At 50.4% G+C, this 19,874-nt stretch overlaps 1 protein-coding gene across 1 annotated transcript in view; it reads right to left on the bottom strand.

Annotated features, from left to right (window-relative positions):
* Positions 1–252: 252 nt before the first annotated feature.
* IZUMO4 (IZUMO family member 4) overlaps positions 253–19,874 on the bottom strand; it is a 275,614-nt gene continuing 255,992 nt past the window's right edge. The window contains exons 8-10 of the mRNA XM_078668930.1: positions 13,773–13,793; positions 832–848; positions 253–329 (exon numbers count right to left, since the gene is read on the bottom strand). Of these exons, the coding sequence (XP_078525056.1) occupies positions 253–329; positions 832–848; positions 13,773–13,793 (115 nt within the window). The remainder of the gene's footprint in view (positions 330–831; positions 849–13,772; positions 13,794–19,874) is intronic.

Raw genomic sequence — 19,874 nt, 5'->3', positions numbered from 1 at the left:
CTACCTCCCACACCGTGGTGCCATTTGGATTACACTGCAAGATTATTTATGTCTATGTCTAGGTTTGGTGTCCATTGAATTGCCCTGTGTTAGAATCCCATTAAAAATATATTACCTTCAATATACCCACACCTAACTTCTGTACTGGAAATCTGCACAGTTACAACTATGTGCACACTTTCAACAATCATATATTATTTACTAGGAGACACCATTGCAGATTTGATTATGTCGTCATGCTGAAGAGCTCTTTTAACAATCTTCCTCAGCTGCTTCATCCTGTTTTAACATTAACTCAATATTGCTTGACATAACTAATTTCAATGTTGCTTCAAATTGTATATCACATTTAGAGTTTCACAATTCCTGCCTTCCCTGTCTCTTTCTTTCTTTCTAATTTTTTTAATTATAAAGCCGTGTACTGATTTGCGCATGCATACTGGGGTGGTGAAAAAGAGGACAGAAGCTTGAGTTTATCATTATCCAACTTTTTAGACACAATCTAATACCCACTGAGGCGTTTCACAAAATTACTAATCAGTAAACCTAGGGTTGTGTTGGATCAGCAACAAAAGTTGTCTAATTATCATTAATTATGTTTGTGAAAGAATAAATGTATGAGAAATATTCTTGCACTGTGGAACCATATCTTCCACATGGTATTCCCTTTCTTTCCCATCCAAATCTGTGGTTCTTTGCACTCTTCCTTACAATGGAATAGTGTTCCCATTTCTGGGAAAGAGCCAGCATTAAGGACTACAGCTAGACTAGTCTTATGTAATTTGCTGAATACTTAACCATGGTTTATGCTACGGCTCTGAGAAAACATACCTGTATTATTTGGCCACCTAAGCAAAGAGAAAACGAAAATACAAGAGAAAAATAGTGAGCATTATAGCACATATATATATACATATATATAATACACAAAGATTCTTTTGTATATAAAACATTTGTCTTTACCTTCAGGGATACCTCACTAAGCAAGCTCTAGCTTTGAAGCAGTGTAAAAGTCTAGTTAACTTCATAATTCTTGCATAGCACAAAATAGCGGACTCACACATTCATGGAAGCCCAATCTTTATCATTTCAGTTTTCCTCCCTACTGCGGACCATCACCCTATACATTCTGGGTCACAATTTGTATTTTTTAGATATTTAAGTTCTACAACACACTTTTAAAGTAGCATTTATAAATAATCCACTACATTAGTTTTGTTTGCTTCTCTATGACAATAAGATTCCAACTCATTACCTTAAAGATCTCACAGTATTGTCAACATACTGTGAGGCTCTCACCATGCCATGATGATATTCTTTACATCTTTATTGATAGATTATGGGTCCCACTCAAACGTCTTTCCCATCAGCTATCCCAGAATGTTTGAGGTCAACTGAGAGCAATATGGCCCAAGCCATGTGAAGAAGGGCTGACTCGTCCCTATTCTTGTAGCGCTGGTTGTACTAGTTTAGCCAGAGGTCAAGATTGTTAGATAACTTTGTCTGAACTGTGTTGCTAGGAAAAATGGAGAGTGGTAACAGTGTAAAGTGCCTACTTGTCTGAGTAAATCATTCGGATGTTGGCAATTACTTTTCTACTCCACTTTGAGTTTTTATCATGTCACTCACATCACATCTCCGTTTCCTCCACATTTAAAGCTCATCACTGTAAGGGGGTCGTGGCTTGGCCGGTTGCAAGATGGCCGCACTCTGAGTGGGCTCTGCCGTCCAAGCTTTCAAACCCGCCATAATCCTGCTGCATCCCTACTCCTCTCCGCACCAAAACCAGATCTTTGGATTCTCTGAGGCACGAGGAGCCCCCCGCCCCAACCCCCGCTCTCCTACCTGCCCTCTCTGCTGAGTTGTGGATCTCGTGGCCGGCGCTGGGCTCCTGCCTCGGCCTCTGGAGGGAAGTTCCCGCTGCCTCTGGTGCTGCATGGGCCCCGGGTGCCTCGCTGGCCTGCTGCTTCGCCCATCGTTGGAGCTACTGTTGTCTGGTGAGTGGCGCTCCCTCTGGGCGGTCGCTGGCGGGGTTGGGGGCCGAATGCTGTGCGGCCTGGTCCGGGAGGCGCTGCAGCCTAGCTCAGCTCTCGCCTTCCTCTTCCATCCTGTGCGAGTGTCGCGGCGTCTAGGCCTGGTAGGATGAGCGGCGGACCCCCTGTGTCCCCCCCCACCCCCGCCGGCGTTCTTCCCTCTGGGTGCGCCTTCCATCTCTGTCTCGTTCCACTCCTGCCTGGCGGGGGACTGCTGTGCACCCACCTCTGCGGCCTTGGAGACGTGTGGCTTGCTGTGCCCGCCCTGCGTTGAGGCCGGCCTGGGCGTCCCTATTTCCGACTCGGCGGCCTGCTGTTGGAAGTGTGGCGGGTGGGCCTTGCCTGATCACCAGCCTGCTGCTGCCCCGGCCGGCGCGGACACCTCTGGGGGACATTGCTGGGCCCTGGTGCGTGGCCCTGGAGCTGTGGGTTGCCCTCCTCCCTGAGCCTGCTGCGTCTGTTACGTTGGCTGGCCCTGTGGTGCCTCAGTGGCTTCTGGGCCTTGTGTGTTGCAGCCTGCTCTCCCGGAGCCCATCTGCACCTCTGCCAGGTTTCCTCTGCGGTGACTTTGCCTTGCTGATTCTCCCCGGGCCTCTTGTTGGGACCTTTCTGCGCCAGCCTGGTGCTCCACGCCCGATTTGCACTGCTGCTTATCTGCCACTGGGGTGGTCCCCTTCTTCCTCCTCTGCTCCCTGGTCAGTTGTGTCGCCCAAGTGCTTCGCAGCCCTCTGTGACTGGCCTCTGCTGCTATTGCATCATCATCTTCACGCTGTTTGCAACCGGAACTTAGCACACGGTTTCGTCTGTCATCTACGGGAGGCGGCTGGGTTGAGGAATCTGTGCCAGCTCCCATTCTATATCTCTGGCCGCTGCCCATCCCCTGCTCTGTTCGTAGGGGGCGCAACTCCTGACTTGCTGTGCCCGCTCAGCCTCTGTTTCCTGGCCTGCTTCTCCTCCAGGCTCTACGGCACTCTTTGCTGGCTCCTAGTGGTCTTCACTCCTGGTCTGCTCCTCTCCTCTTTCACGTGGTCCGTGCCCGTCTAGAGTGTCTATCGTTGTTAGATTTGGGGGTCTCTAGTTGGCACAGGTAGGTACTTGTGACAAATAGGGACCCTCTCCTCTAGTCAGGATAAGAGGGATTACACTCCTAAAATAACCCCTGCTCACCCTCTAGGCTGCGTGGCGCGAGCAGTCAAGGCTTATTTCAGAGGCGTTGTAAGTTAGGCAGTTGTGACCACGTGCAGCAACCCAGTGACAACACTACAAATGGACACCACACAGCTTTTATATAAAAAATAAGTAGACTTTATATAGAGTGACCACAAGTCCATAAACGACAAAAATACACACTATGATTACTTTAAGATGGTAGATTGAAGCTTGGTTCAGTGTCGTTCTTAGATGCGACATTCTGCGTCAATGTACCTTAGGTTGCGTTCCACAACAAGCAATGTCGCAGCGATGGGAAATGCGGCAAAGTTCAGATACAAAGAAATAAAAGATGTGAAGATCTTCCAGATGCGGCACGCTTCTCAGGGATGCGAGAAGTTCTCGGTTCGATGCGTGGACTGCAGCGGCGACACCCTTATGACAGCTCCAGCATCGACGTTTTTCCAAGATGCGACGGTGGCGCGCTTCTCGGGGATGCGAGGTGCTCTTGGTCGATGCGGTGCAATGCGACAGTTCCAGCGGCGACCCCCTCCTTTGGAGTTGCGACGGCAGGCACAGTGACGGCGACACGCTCCGACATCGTTGCGAGATTTTTCTCCTGATGCGGTGCAGTGCGACAACTACAGCGGCGACACCCTCCTTCGGAGTTGCGACAGCAGGCACAGTGACGGCGACACGCTTCTTCTCGTTGAGTCGTGCTTCCAGCTCCTTGCGACACGCAGTTCCTCAGAAGGCCCAAAACAGCAGAAGGCACTCCCAAAAGAACTATGGGGAGCTGGAAGTCTGTTGTCCCTGAGACTTCAGCAGGAGGCAAGCTCTTTTCCAAGCCCTTGGAGATCCTTCACAAGTTGATAGCAAAGTACACAAAGTTCCTTTCTCCTTCCTTTGGCAGTAAGGCAACCACTGCAGGCCAATCCCCCAAGCGGTACAAAAGGGGGTGGTGATGGACGGAGCATCTGAACCAATCAAACACTCACACCCAGTCAAAAGATCTGGGTTTGATCCATCACCGTTCTTTAGCCCACTCTGCCACCCCAGTTCAGACATGGCCATATGCAAATCAGTCTGTCCCTGTGCCTCATGGGAACAGTCCAGCCCGAACTGCCAAGCCATGCCTTCCCTGGACCGGAAACAAGCTTTCGAGGACGGGTTTCTGGCATTACAGCCGTCTTCAGCCCGGCTTGCTTGAATCCAGTGGCAAAGTGAGCAAGGGACTCACGTCTGAGTATACCCTGCCACACTTATGGCGGCCAAAGCGGTACAAAAGGGGGTGGTGATGGACGGAGCATCTAAACCAATCAAACACTCACACCCAGTCAAAAGATCTGGGTTTGATCCATCACCGTTCTTTAGCCCACTCTGCCACCCCAGTTTAGACATGGCCATATGCAAATCAGTCTGTCCCTGTGCCTCATGGGAACAGGCCAGCTCGAACTGCCAAGCCATGCCTTCCCTGGACCGGAAACAAGCTTCCGAGGACCGGTTTCTGGCATTACAGCCGTCTTCAGCCCGGCTTGCTTGAATCCAGTGGCAAAGTGAGCAAGGGACTCACGTCTGAGCATACCCTGACACACTTATGGCGGCCAAAGCGGTACAAAGGGGGTGGTGATGGACGGAGCATCTGAACCAATCAAACACTCACACCCAGTCAAAAGATCTGGGTTTGATCCATCACCGTTCTTTAGCCCACTCTGCCACCCCAGTTCAGACATGGCCATATGCAAATCAGTCTGTCCCTGTGCCTCATGGGAACAGTCCAGCCCGAACTGCCAAGCCATGCCTTCCCTGGACCGGAAACAAGCTTCCGAGGAACGGTTTCTGGCATTACAGCCGTCTTCAGCCCGGCTTGCTTGAATCCAGTGGCAAAGTGAGCAAGGGACTCACGTCTGAGCATACCCTGCCACACTTATGGCGGCCAAAGCGGTACAAAAGGGGGTGGTGATGGACGGAGCATCTGAACCAATCAAACACTCACACCCAGTCAAAAGATCTGGGTTTGATCCATCACCGTTCTTTAGCCCACTCTGCCACCCCAGTTCAGACATGGCCATATGCAAATCAGTCTGTCCCTGTGCCTCATGGGAACAGTCCAGCCCGAACTGCCAAGCCATGCCTTCCCTGGACCGGAAACAAGCTTCCGCGGACCGGTTTCTGGCATTACAGCCGTCTTCAGCCCGGCTTGCTTGAATCCAGTGGCAAAGTGAGCAAGGGACTCACGTCTGAGCATACCCTGCCACACTTATGGCGGCCAAAGCGGTACAAAAGGGGGTGGTGATGGACGGAGCATCTGAACCAATCAAACACTCACACCCAGTCAAAAGATCTGGGTTTGATCCATCACCGTTCTTTAGCCCACTCTGCCACCCCAGTTCAGACATGGCCATATGCAAATCAGTCTGTCCCTGTGCCTCATGGGAACAGTCCAGCCCGAACTCCCAAGCCATACCTTCCCTGTACCGGAAACAAGCTTCCGAGGACCGGTTTCTGGCATTACAGCTGTCTTCAGCCCGGCTTGCTTGAATCCAGTGGCAAAGTGAGCAAGGGACTCACGTCTGAGCATACCCTGCCACACTTATGGCGGCCAAAGCGGTACAAAAGGGGGTGGTGATGGACGGAGCATCTGAACCAATCAAACACTCACACCCAGTCAAAAGATCTGGGTTTGATCCATCACCGTTCTTTAGCCCACTCTGCCACCCCAATCCCCTAAGCAGCACTTCAGCTTGGGAATAGTCTCTCCTCAGTTTCTTCAGGTTCCTCTCCTCAGTAAAGGTTTCTTCTTGTAGTCCAAAAGTGATCTAATTTCATGGGATCAGGGTCCCAATATTTATACCCCAAAATCCTTTGTTCTCTGAGGGGAGAGGGGCCTTTGCCCAGTCCAAACCAGTTCTGAAGCACTCTGTTTACCAGACTTCTCCTTTCCTTTCACAGTGCAGGGCAGGCACATCCGATGCCTCACAGGAGGTGGAGCCAGCATTGTGGAAGGCAAGTACAGTCCTGTAGCACTTTGTTTACAGGACTTCTTCTCTTCTTTCAGTGTGCAGGGCAGAGACATCAGCCGCTTCCCAGGGGGTGGAGACAGCATTGTGGAAGGCAGGCACAGCCCTATTCAAGGTTCAGGTGCAACTCCTCTCTCCCATCTAGATGCAGATCTCTCAATTCACCGCTGGGTGACTCAGCCTGTCTCCTGGAATTCCCCAGCCCTGTCACTCACAAACCAGACATAGGAATACACAACCTAGCAGAGGCAGGTTTGAATGGTTAGACAAGCAAATACCTACTTTATAAAAGTGGTATTTGCAAACACAGAATATTAAAATAAACTTCACTAAAAGATGTATTTTATTATTCTGAGTTCAGGCATTCTAAACTCGAACTTCTACCATGTTCTCTGAGACAGTTAGGATTATAAAATGTAATAATTCTAACAGTCCATTCTGGCCTATGGAGAACAGGTAGCCTTGCAATAGTGAAAACGAAAATTGCTGTAATTCACTATTAGGACATGCCACACAAACCAGGGCTTGTCCTACCTTATACCTACAATGCACTCTGCCCTTGGGAACACCATAGGGGTGACTGATATGAAGAAAAGGGAAGGTTTAGGGACTGGCAAGTGGGTGCACTTGCCCAGTCAACGTGACAGTACCAGACTGCACGCAGACTCTGCAATGGCAGACCTTAAACACATTTTACAAGGCTGCTTCTGTGGGTGGCACAACCAGTGCTGCAGGTCCACCAGCAGCATTTGGATTACACGCCCTGGGCACACTCAGTGCACTGTACTTTCTGACAAGTAAACCAAATAGCCAAACATGGAACCACTGATTAGTACATCAATTTACAATAGGGAGCACTTGCACTGTGGCACTGAATAGTAGTGGCACAGTGCCCAAAGCATCTAACACCAGCAAAAAATACATGAGGCAACAGCAAAAATGGAAGTGAGACCCACGCCAATGGTGCCAGGTCTAACAATCGTTATGGGGAAATCCGATCCTAAGCAACCCAAGATCGCCTTTGAACTCAGAAGATCCTCACGCCAGGACGGTGCGGGTTCAGACGGCGCCGATTCCGCAGGCACAATGGACCCCCCGAGCCGGGACAACAATCTAAAGGCGATTATGCTGGAAGTGAAGTCGACCGTCACCGGCATAGCGTCTCAGCTCGATCAACTCTCTGCGCGCCTCGACTCGGTGAAGGCCCTTGTGGACTCTCACAACAACAGGCTGCTCCATGTCGAATCCAGGGTGTCTGATGCTGAGGATGCGGCCACCCAGGACAGGCAGCATTTGCTTCAGATGGACAAGATCCTGGCCGTAATCAGGGAGAAAAACGAGGATTTAGAAGCCCGCTCCCGTCGGAGCAATCTTTGTATCACAGGCCTTCCAGAGTCTACCAACATTGCTAAAATGGAGGACTTCATTGAGCAACTCATCAGGGAACTTTTCGGGGAAGTTTTATCCCAGTTCTTCGTAGTAGAAGGAGCCCACCGTTCCCTGGGCCCGCGCCCTGGCCCTGGTCTGCCACCCGGCCCATCGTGGCGAAGATCCAAAATTTCCGCGACCGAGATGCCATCCTGCGAGCTGCACTTGACAAGCGCACCATTAAGCACCAGGGCAATACTCTCTCTTTCTATCCGGACTACACCCTCACTGTTCAGATTGCCAGGAAAGAGTTCCTGCCGGCCAAACGCATCCTCCAGAAACATGATGTCATGTACTCCCTGGCCTACCCGGCAAAGTTGAGAGTCCGGCAGGGCTCCAAGGCACTTGTATTTCTTGACCCGAGAAAGGTACTGGCGTTCGCCAATAGGCTGGAGAAGGAAGCCCGCTCCTCCCCTTCCAAGTCTCCCCTTGAGGACGCTGCCTGGCTGAGCGACAATGATTGACTGTGCGGACAATAGTTCTATGTTTAATATGATGTCTGGTTCGGATGCTGCCTACCAACTCAAGCTTGGCCACCCTGCTGTCTTGCAGGGGTATTCGCCGAGCCTCGCTGTGCCCGCACCGGGATGATTCCCTCTGTTCTTGCTATGTTATCCTTTCCAAGTTGTGGGTTCCTGGGGTGGGGTGGGTGGTTCTCTCAGCCTAATTGGGGGCTTGGAGTGGGTGCAGTGTTGGTGGGGTTTTCTTTCTTTGGGTCAGTGGGACTGCTCTGGGTTTGTGGGTGGTTTGGGTGGTGGGCTCGACTTTTGCCTGTGGGTCCGTTTTTGCTGGCTTTTGCTGTTATGCTGTTTGGTACTGTTTTTTCACGTCATGCTCCTGACACTGAACTGCGTTTGGCCTTTTCCGCTTACTGTAGCCTCCAGGACACATTCAATTTTGTTAACGCTGGTCCCCTAGCCTTTCGACTGGAACGCTCGCTGCCTTTGTGGGATGTAGTTGAGTGGGGCACTTGGTCCACCCCCCTATGTGCCTTGTCCTCTAGCCTCCACTTCACCGCTTGGGGGTTACTCACTCCACTCCAGGGGTCTTTCCCGATTACCTTCTCACTCGTGCAGGCACCTCCACATTGCGGCGCTCCTTCCCTGCGCCTCGCCACACTTACCGTCCCTTCCTCATGTCTGACACGACTTTCTGGACCTGGAATGTCCGTGGCCTAAACAACCACCGCAAGGCACGGCTAATACACTCACACCTGCAGAGGCATCGGGTCGACATTTACATGTTACAGGAGACGCACCTTTTGCCCTCCTCCCTCTCCCGTCTCCAGGCGCGCTATTGGGGCGAAACTCATTCTTCCACCTACTCCTCCTACGCTAGGGGAGTCTCCATTCTAATACATCGTGGTCTTCCTTGACATACCTCTCACACACACACACACAACCCGAGGGCAGGTATGTCATAATGCACAGTACTCTGCTGGCCCAACCTGTAACACTCGCTGCGGTATACGGTCCCAACACTGATGACCCAATGTTTTTTTTTAATCACGTCTGGCACCTCATCTCCTCCTGTGGTCGTGCTGCTGTCGTCTGGGACGGGGATTTTAATGTTGCTCTTTCTGCCGCGCTAGATAGGTCTGGTCTCCAGGCGTTCCACCCTCATGCTACTTCGGCCATCTCCTCCATTATCCTCGAGACCTCCCTCTATGACGCATGGCACCACCTCCGGCCCGATGGCCGGGAGGGCACCTGTGTGTCCGGCGCGAGGGGTTGCTGGTCGCGCATCGATTTTTGGCTTACCTCTCCGGACGTCCTGCTCTGGCTTACTGATGCTACACATATGGCGTGCACTTTTTCAGACCACTCGCCGGTTCAGATTCGCCTTTGCCTTCTCCAATCTCCAAAGCGTGCCTTCTCCTGGCGCCTTCCACCAAATGCCTTACGAGACTCGGTATTTTGCGCAGAAATCCAAACTGCTATAGTCAATTATTTCAAACTTAACTTGGGCTCCGTAGAATCTGCGTCTGTCCTTTGGGAGGGTTTTAAAACGGTAATTCGGGGGGAGTGTATATCCAAACAATCTGATGTGCTTCGATCTCTCTGCTCCACTCTTGCCGAGCTTGAAAGGGAGATTCGGGAGCTGGACGCCGCCCAGGCTGCATCCCCCAGTCCTGACAACCTGGCTCGTATACGCCAAAAACACACCGAGTTCACTGAAGCGGCGGATCGTGAGCTCTCCTTTTTAGGTCGTGAGAGTCGGGCGCATCGTTTCGGTGAGGCTGATCGTCCGGGCCGCACTCTTGCTGATCTTCTTTGCCCACCTCGCGCAGCCTCCTATGTAAGAGCCCTGGAAGATGGGGGCTCCTCTAGAACCACTGCCCTGGAGGAGATCACTTCCAGCTTCTCGGAATTCTACATGCAGGTATACTCTGCAGGCGTTCCCCCGTCGCGAGAGGCCTTTGACCAATACGTTGACTCCATCGCGCTGGTCTGGCTGGAGGGCTACCACCGGGAATTCTTGGACACAACCTTCACTAGGGAGGAAATCCTTGCGGCCATTAGCAGCTTACCCGGGGACAAAGCCCCGGGGCTTGATGGTCTCCTGGCCTCCTTCTATAAAATATATGCTGAGCTTCTGGAGCCGCATTGGGCGGCCATGTACAACGAGTCTTTCGACACTGGTCTCTTTCCGCAGTCTCTCCGGGAAGCTTTGATCACCTTGCTCCTCAAACCCGACAAACCTGCTGATCGTCGTGATTCCTATGGTCCTCGCTCCCTTATTAATACTGATAAGAAAATCTTCGGCAGACTCATCGCTTCTCGCCTTTTGCTTCTTATGCCAGTTATCGCTCTCCCAGATCAATCCGGCTTTATTCCCGGGAGGGCAACCTCACATAACCTCTGCACCATTTTCTCAGTCCTCCACCAAATTAATCCTAACCTCCCCGCCATGGCTGCCCTGCTGGACGCAACAAAAGCGTTTGGTACCCTCGAGTGGCCCTTTCTTTTTTATCTTTTATCCCGTATGGGCTTCAGCGAAATTTTTATACGCAAATTCAGGCTCCTTTATGCTGCCCCTTCGGCCCGTTTACGTGTCAACGGCCAGATCACCGACCCCATTAGCATCAGCCGTGGCACCTGGCAGGGGTGTCCTTTATCGCCGATGCTTTTTGCCATTGCGATGGAGCCCCTTGCCGCCAGGCTCAGACAGCATAATATGCCTAGGGGAATTGGCTTCTCTTCTCGCTACCTCCTTGTCTCCATGTATGCGGACAATGTGACTCTGTATGTCCGCCACCCTCAGGACAACCTCAGTCCCTTGGTTAGGGAGGTCATATGATTCGGCGGTCTCTCTGACGTACAAATAAATTGGAGTAAGTTGGTCCTGTTTCCTCTGACGGATGCCACTGCCCCGTTCACGCCTGATTTCCCATTTGTATGGGCGGCTGGCCCAACATGCTATTTGGGTATTTGGTTGAGCAGAGACCTTGACGAATTGTGGAGGTCAAACTTTGGTTGCGCGGTGGATTGGCTGGAATCTAAGATTTCCGTTTGGGGCAGGCTTCCGCTGTCTTTGGCTGGTCGGATCGCCATCGCCAAGATGGTCATGCTGCCAAAATTCCTCTATTTATTTCTGAATGTCCCGATCCTCCTCACCGCCCATTTCTTTCGTAAGCTACGTTCTTTGATCATCTCACTTGTTTGGGCAGGTAGGCAACCGAGGGTGGCGTATGATATTCTCACCCTCCCCAGGTCCGCTGGTGGTCTGGGTGCTCCAGATTTCAAGATATATGCTCTCTGCGCACAGGCCAGTTTTCTGCATTTCTGGGTCCATCCCATCAGCCCCATGTGGCGGTCGAGGCCGATATAGCCTTTCCTTGGCCCTTGACCACGGCGCTCTTTGCGCCTGCGGTCCGTCTCCGGGCAGAGGTGGATACTGTTGAGACGCTGCGCTGGGCTTGGACTGGTCTTTGTCGGCTTTCGAATCTCCCTTTACTTTCCGCAAACGCTGTGCCAATAGTGAATCACCCTGCCTTCCCTCCACTTCAGCCCTTTGGTATGTCTAAGCATGTGACGCGTCTGGGATTGCGGACGATTGCTGACCTCTATCCTGGCGACACTTTCTACTCTCTCCCGGAGTCGTCTGGTCCCCTGGACACGCTTTTATTTTACCAGCTGCGCTCCATTTGCCAGACCATGCACCCCACATTCCCTCAGCCCCCCTCCTACAATGCCGGCCCTCGACCTAGTCTACACGTGCCAGTCCCCGCGCAAACTGGTCACCAAATTATACGCTCCTAAACTACTTGCGACCTCCATCTCCACTGACCGTGCGCGCGTGAGGTACGGATCTCCGCATCGACATAGCACAGGCAGACTGGCTTTACTGTTGTAACCAGACGAAGAAGGCAGCACAGGCAGACTGGCTTTACTGTTGTAACCAGACGAAGAAGCTGTCGCCCAACTATCGGCTTCGTCTTTTTCATTTCAAGTTCCTGCACAGGATGTACCGAACCCCTGCCCAGCTCCACAAGCTGGGTTTCATACCTAATGATGCCTGCATGCGCTGCGGCGCCCCGGCTGCGGACTTTGCACACCTGGCATGGCTGTGCCCAAGGGTCTCCGAGTTCTGGTGGGAAGCGTGTTCCACAATAACGGCAATAACCGGTACCTTGGTCTCCCCTGACCCCACCTTGTGCCTACTTGGGTTTGTCAAATTTTGCCCGGAAGCTTCCCGCTGCCTTATTACTATGCTGCTAGTTCTTGCCCGTCCCAGGGTGGCTATGTGCTGGGGCAGAAGACCCGCTACCAAGGTGAAAAGTTGGCTGGAGTACATGCGCGCTGCCAGACTCTGCTATCAGAATTTTGGGACCTTATGCCCTCAAACTCCCGGCCAGTTGCTATTTGGGGTCCCTTGGTGTCTTATCTTCATTCCCGTTTGCACCCTAGCAGTGCAGCCTCTCCCGCGCTGTCTGCCGGCATATCGCCTGCGGCCGCAGCCGGTGCTGGTCGGACCCCGCCCTCCTCACTAGGTTCCCCCTGTATCCCTCTCAGCGCTATTTAAGGAGCGGTAGGGGTGCCCCCCTGTTTCATGGACTTCTCTTCACTCTATGTTGTACCTGACATGTTTCTTTTTTGTGCCTCAGACTCCTGCTAGTGGGATTGTTGATTTTTTCACGTAATATGTATGAAAAGGCTGCCAATGTATTAATTCATTTTGAATTGCCTCACAGTGCACTGTACCTGATTTGTAGAACTTAATAAAGGTTTTTGAAAAATAAATAAATAAAAAAGCTCATCACTGTAAGCATGTTGAGGTATGTGCTAGTGGTCTTCCAGCTGTCTGAATAGTCTGTTTAGGGCAGTTTATCTAGAGACAGTTAATGTCTATTTCCCTCCTTTATCCTTTATAAGGGATGAGGCAGGAGTTCATCAGTAAGTATCTCTGCACTGCAGGACTCCAACAACTTTCTTGGCTAATTTGTTTTGCAATCACTAGACAGTTGCTTCGGTATTCTCAAAAGAATATAAGTTACATAAAGATATCTTGACTAAAACAGGGTTTGTAACTTGACAATAAACTTTGCATTCGTGCCTTGAAAAGGGGTGACAACCCTTGTTTACGTGTAGGTGAACATTTGGTGTGTGGTATGCTCTTTTCCATGGGTTATTTTTACTGGTTTTATTCAATTTATCAAATATGGCAGTAATGACTTGTCATAAGTGTCATTACTGTTACGGTATATTAAGTAAAATTCACTAACAAGTAACACGTGTATTTAAAGTGGCACTTCCTTTTGATGGCATTATTCAGAACTTTGGAATCTTTAACGCACAAAGGTGGCATGTGGTTCAGTGATAGTTCACACATTTCAACCCTTTGTTGTCCTCCGAACTGGAGGTTAAAGCCCTTGCAGGTGATCCTTACTAAGCTTTATCTAAAATCAAGTACACTGACTCTTCTAAGATGACCTTGTGCTTTTAACAGAGTTGAGGTGAGCTGATACTATTTACATAGTGCGCTGTATGTAGCATGTCGCTTTGAAGCTGCTCTCAGATGGCATAATTACAGAAATAACTTTAGCATACGAATGGTAAACTACAGTACGTGAGTAATGAGATCTATGTTTGCGCCATAGAATACCGTATCAAACATTTCAACATTGATGAGATATACTTACTTGTGAAAGTTCCGCCTATCACTGCAAAGCAAAAGAAAGACGGTCAATATTTTTTCCGTTGAGCTGTGCGATCACTCAGACTGTGACGCAGCATCAGGGATGATGATAATTGGGAAGAGCAGTGGACAGAAGAATTAGAAAAGATGAGCTAAGGGTGCTTATTACAAAGTTAGAGAGACAGAATCGAAAGAGATGGTAGGAAGACTCTGAGTTAGGAAAAGAGAACGAGTGGATGGGGGAACACTGACCTAGGAATATCTAAACTAGGCTTTCTCATCAGTAGAGGTGAAACTGTCTTTGCAATGCTCAGCTGTAGCATATTTTGAATGGTTTCAGAGGTAGTAGTAGTTTGGAGATATGAACAATTGTTACTTACCTGTAAAAAAAACAACAACAAAAAAAACAGGTGGATCTCCAGTATTGGTGTCTTTCATAGATTCACATGCTTGAATATTCCCCGTCGTCGAAGTGGGAGTCCCACGGTAAATAAAATAGCAATATTGAGATATATATATATATATATATATATATATATATATATATATAAACATAATACAAGATAAAAAAAGAGGAAATACAACTGAAATCCTCTAAAAACGATTCCTACATAGGAATGCCTGGTAAAGAGAAAAACTATTTTAACACATTAGAGTCATTATGTTAGTTAATTACAGCCAACCAGGCGCCAGCACCCTCTAGAACCTTCTCCTCAGAAGCTCAAGCCCTCAGATTTTCGTAGCACAAAGTAACCAAGAGTGTATGAGGAGAAGAGAGTCTCTGAGGGGAGGAGGGTGGGTCGCATGTGAATCTATGAAAGACACCAATACTGGAGAACCACCTGTTTACAGGTAAGTAACAATTGTTCTTCTCCACTATTAGGGGTGTCTTTCATAGATTCACATGCTTGAATAGAATAGAAAGCAGTAACCTCCGAGAACTGAGATTGCTAGGCATATATGGAATAAACCAAGACAGTAATAATAATAATAATACAGTCATGTAACACATCATAGCAATCACAGCAAAACACTAAGGAGGGGGGAACAGAGGCTCACCTTACTGAAAAAGATGGCGAAGCACTGCCTGTCCCACTGCGGTATCCGCTTCATTGATGGCATCCAAACAGTAATGCTTGGTGAAAGTGTGCCTGCTGGACCATGTCGCTGCACGGCAAAACTGATGAAGAGGCACACCAGCAAACAAGGCGGTGGATGAAGACATCGCCCTCGTAGAATGAGCCCTCACTGAAGACTGCAATGGTTTACCAGCTTGTTGGTGGCAGAAGGCAATGGCTGAAGAAAGCCACCGAGCAATTGTTGGTTTGGAAACTGGATGTCCCTTACGCAGTCGTCCGTAGGCAATGAACAGTTGGTCGGACTTACGGAAGGAGACAGTTCTGGCAATGTAAAATTTAAGGCATCGTTTGATGTCCAAAGAATGCAAGCGCTGCTCCGCCGGAGACTTTGGGTCCGGAAAGAAAGTTTTGAGGAACACAGGCTCATTCAAATGAAAATCCGTAGGTACTTTAGGTATGAAAGAGGGGTTAGTGCGGAGCGCCACTCCGTTAGGCTTGAACTGAAGATAAGGCGGCTTGATAGTGAAAGCGTGAAGGTCGCTCACGCAACGAGAAGAGGTCAAAGCCAAAAGTAGCGCAACCTTCCAGGTGAGGAATTTGATATCCGCTTTATGGATAGGTTCAAATGGGGACTTCATAAGTTGAGATAGTACAACATTGAGGTACCAAGATGGAGGAGGGCGCCGAACAGGTGGGAACTTGCGGAAAAGCCCTTTGAAGAATTGACGTATGATTCTGGACGAACAGAGGGAAGAAGAGCCATCATGTCGGAAACTAGATATTGCCGCAAAGAAAACTCTCAGGGTAGCATGAGAGAGTCCTGACTGAGCGAGGCTTAAGAAGAATGGAAGAAGCTGCTCTGGAGTGGAATGGATGGGATGGATATTGGCAACCGCACACCAATGACAGAATCTCTTCCACTTGAGTTTGTAAGTCTTGATGGTAGACGGAGCCCTAGCATGAGCCAGGATGTCTCTGCATTCCTGAGATATATTCAAATCTGCGAATTCAAGGTGCTCAGGTTCCATGCCCATAATTGTAGCGTGGAGGGGTCCGGATGGCACACTAGGCCCCTGTCCATTGATAGGAGGTCTGGACGAGGACGTAGAGGAATGGGCTCGCACTGGGACAGCAGAAGCAGTTCCGAAAACCATGCCTGCCTGGGCCACCGAGGTGCGATCAACAGGATGTGGCAGGGCTGTCTCCGCATCTTCCACAGCACCCGCGGTACCAATGGAATCGGCGGAAAAGCGTAAGCGAATAGATCGCACCTGTCGATCAAAAGGGCATTCCCGCACGACCCGGGGTGGGGATGCCAACTTGCATAAGACGGGCATTTCCGATTCTCCGGTGTTGCAAAGAGGTCTAGATCTGGGTGACCCCACTGGCGAAACACAAGATCTAGAGTCGGTTGGTGCATTTCCCATTCGTGTGTTGAGGAAGTGGACCTGCTCAGAGAGTCTGCCAGGAGGTTGGACACGCCTGGAAGGTGGACGGCTGTCAAGGTGATGTGATGGCGGAGAGCCCAATCCCAGATTGACTGGGCCAAGTGAGACAGATGTGGAGACTTGGTTCCCCCCTGTTTGTTCACGTAGTGCATACTGGTGGTATTGTCTGTTTGGATAAGCACTGACTCCCCGTGAACTACAGGGAGGAATGACTTGAGCGCTAGGAAGATCGCCATCAACTCTAGTCTGTTGATATGCCACGTGCGTTGGGGCGGAGTCCACTTGCCCTTGATGGATAGGCCCTGGAGATGAGCGCCCCACCCCTCTAGGGAGGCGTCCGTCGTCAGCGTAAGATCTGGTGCGTGAACTAGGAAGGACATTCCCATTTCTAGATTTGTTGGCTGCGCCCACCAAAGTAAGCTCTTTCTCATGTGGGCTGTGACTGCAACAAGGTTGTTGAAGGACCCGGAGACCTGACGCCACTGTAAGTCCAGTTCTTCCTGAATGGGACGGGTGTGCAACCTGCAATTTGGGATCAGAGCGATACAAGATGAAGCAATTCCCAAGAATGACTTTAACGTTCGAACAGAAACGGACTGTTTTCTTCGAATGAGGGAGACCAGACGAAGGATCTTCTGACGTCGCTCGTTCGAGACGAACGCTTTTGAGAGCTTCGTGTCTAGGATCGCTCCCAAGAAGGCTCTGGTTTGCAGAGGGACAAACTGTGACTTTTCGACGTTGATGGTCAACCCCAGGGACTGAAACACCTGCTGGCAAAGGCGAGTGTCCTGACATAGCTGAAGGTGGGATTGAGACTTGAGAAGGCAATCGTCCAAATATGGAAAGATTTGAACGCCTTGTAGACGCAGGTGAGCCACCACAGGGGCCAGTACCTTCGTGAACACACGAGGAGCTGATCGCAGCCCGAAGGGCAGAACTTTGAACTGAAAATGCATTGGTCCCACCTTGAAACGCAGGTACTGGCGATGTTGTTGAATAATTGGGACATGAAAGTATGCGTCTTGAAGGTCTATGGTGGTCATGAAATCCTCGCTGGATAGAAGACGCAGGACATCCAGTAACGTCAGCATGCGGAACGATTGGGACTTTAGGAACTGGTTGAGAGCCCTCAAATCCAGAATGGGTCGCCAATCTCCGGTCTTCTTGAGTATGAGGAAGAATCGAGAGTAAAACCCCTCTCCTCTTTGATGTTTCGGGACCACTTCGACTGCACCTTTTAAAACAAGAAGACAGACCTGATGGTAAAGCTCCTCGAGATGTGGAGGAGGCGGGCCACGAGGTGGAGTACAAGGAGGAATCTCTACAAACTCTAGGGTAAGACCCCGTCCTACAATGTCCAAAACCCAGCGGTCCGAGGTGATCGAGGACCACTGAGAATAAAACAGAGAGATTCGACCTCCAACACTTTGAGGGTGACAAAAGTCATTGGCACTTAGGATTGGATCCACGATAAGAAGACTTTCCTCTGTAGGGTCTGGAGGGCTGCTGACGAGATTGCTGATTGGGTGTGTAACGTTGGCCGCTCTGATTGTAGGAGAGGTATTGTTGCCCACCTCGAACGTTGGAAGAAGTGCCGCGTCCGCGCGCACCTCGAAAGGACTGCTTCCAAAATTGCAACGTGCCCAAAGACTTCGCTGTATCAGTGTCTTTCTTAATGGACTCCAGGGCGTCATCGATATGGGATCCGAATAGCGATTCCCCATCATATGGCATATCTAGTATTTTGGATTGGACTTCCTGCCGGAAGGAGGTGGACTTTAACCAACCCTGTCGTCGGAGTGCAGCCGCACTTGCAAGCAGACGGAAACCTGTGTTAGCAATATCGACTGCGCAGTCGATCATTTCTTCCGACGCCCTCTGACCATCGCGAAGAATCTGTTGAGCATCAGCCTTGGAAGCATCAGGTATGAGTTGCATTAAATCTGAAATGTCTGACCACATCTGCCGGTCATAACGTCCCAAGATGGCTAAGGCATTGGCTGCCCGGACAGATGTTGAAGCCATTGTTGAAAACTTGCGGCCAATAGCATCTAGGCGTCGACCCTCTCTATCTGGAGGGGCTATGATTTGAGACGCTGGGTTCCGGGCTCGACCCTGTGCGGCCTGAGTCACTACAGAGTCCGGCATGGGGTGAGAAAACAGGCAAGCTGGAGAACCAGTGGTGGCCTTGTACTTTTTCTCAAGGTGCGGAATCTGAGCAGGTAAGGAGTTTGGAGCATTCATGAGTTTAATTCCCTCCTTCCAAACAAAATCGATGATAGGAATTGTGTGGACCTGTTTATAAGGTTTATCTTTAAAATCATAAAGAAAACAGTCCTCCTCACGTTGTGATCTTGGTAATTTGAAACGCTGAGCCGCTTTATCCATTAAAAGATGGAAACTGGCGATATCTACAGGAGGTGATTCACCAGAGTTCCCTGGCTGAGGAGAGGGCGTCTGTGCCCGATAATCGTCCCATTCAGCCATATCCTGGTCGCCTGCATCGTCATCCGAATTGTCAGGGACCTCTCCGTCCTCATGCTCTGGGACCGCCTCATCATCCGCATCCTGAGGGTAAACCGTTGTATGGATTCTAATTGACGTCTGAACCTGAGACGAAGTTGTAGGTGGTAATATAGGCGGCAGAGAAGGTGGAGGTAGTGCCACGGGAGCAGGAGATGGCACAGGTGTAGTCTGCGGTGTTGCTGGGAAACGGCAGTTGTAATCATCCAGCATATGTTGGAGATTTGAGATCAAGTTTAATGGAATGGTAGCCATAGGAACTTGGACCAACTGCTCCTCATGTTGAAACTCTTGGTCTCCGCCATCGTCAGAATCAGAGTCTTGACATTTAATGATTAAGTCAGAGGGACTATGTGCCGCCCCAAACGTGTCCCCTTCATGGTCCGAGTCAGTGTCATGCTCAGAGGTAGTGGCAAACATTGGAGAAGGTGGTTGCGGCTCTGGATCAGAGATCTGTTGGCACGGAACCTTAGTGCGACAATGTGACGATTCTGAAGTCTTCAATGGCACTAACGGCAAAGAGGCAAAGGAAATCGGTGCTGCCGTCGACGGTGCCGTCATCGTTAACGTCGACGATAGTGACTTGGTTGCCGACGAAGATAATTTTGGAGACGGAGTCGTCGCCAGGGTCACTGTCGACGGGCGATCCACTGTAGACAAAGTCGTCGACGGTGCCGTCGTCAACGCTGGTAGAGCCTCCGTAGACGGTGTCCTCGTCGACGGGGCTTTGGTCGACGAGACCTTGGTCGACGATGTCTTCATCGACGAGACCTTGGTCGACGGAGTCGTCGATGACGACAAGGATTTCTTCGGGTCTTTCGTCGACGAGGATTCTTTCTTCTTCGTCGACGAGGAGATGGGAATCGTCGACGGAACAGGCTTAGACGGCAACGAAACCCTCGTCGACGTGTAGGCTGTCGACGAGACCGTCGTCGACGACGAGAAGGCTGAAGTTGTAGTCAGCGTCGTCGTCGAAGATGCAGGTAATGCTGTTCTCGTCGTCGGAACGCTCGTAGACGCTCCCGTCGACGGCAAAACTTTAAGAGGCGTGGAAAC

The sequence above is a fragment of the Lissotriton helveticus genome, chromosome 12 (assembly GCF_964261635.1).
Source record: "Lissotriton helveticus chromosome 12, aLisHel1.1, whole genome shotgun sequence".
Classification (NCBI taxonomy): Eukaryota; Metazoa; Chordata; class Amphibia; order Caudata; family Salamandridae; genus Lissotriton; species Lissotriton helveticus.
This window is presented reverse-complemented; position numbering and strand designations above follow the sequence as displayed.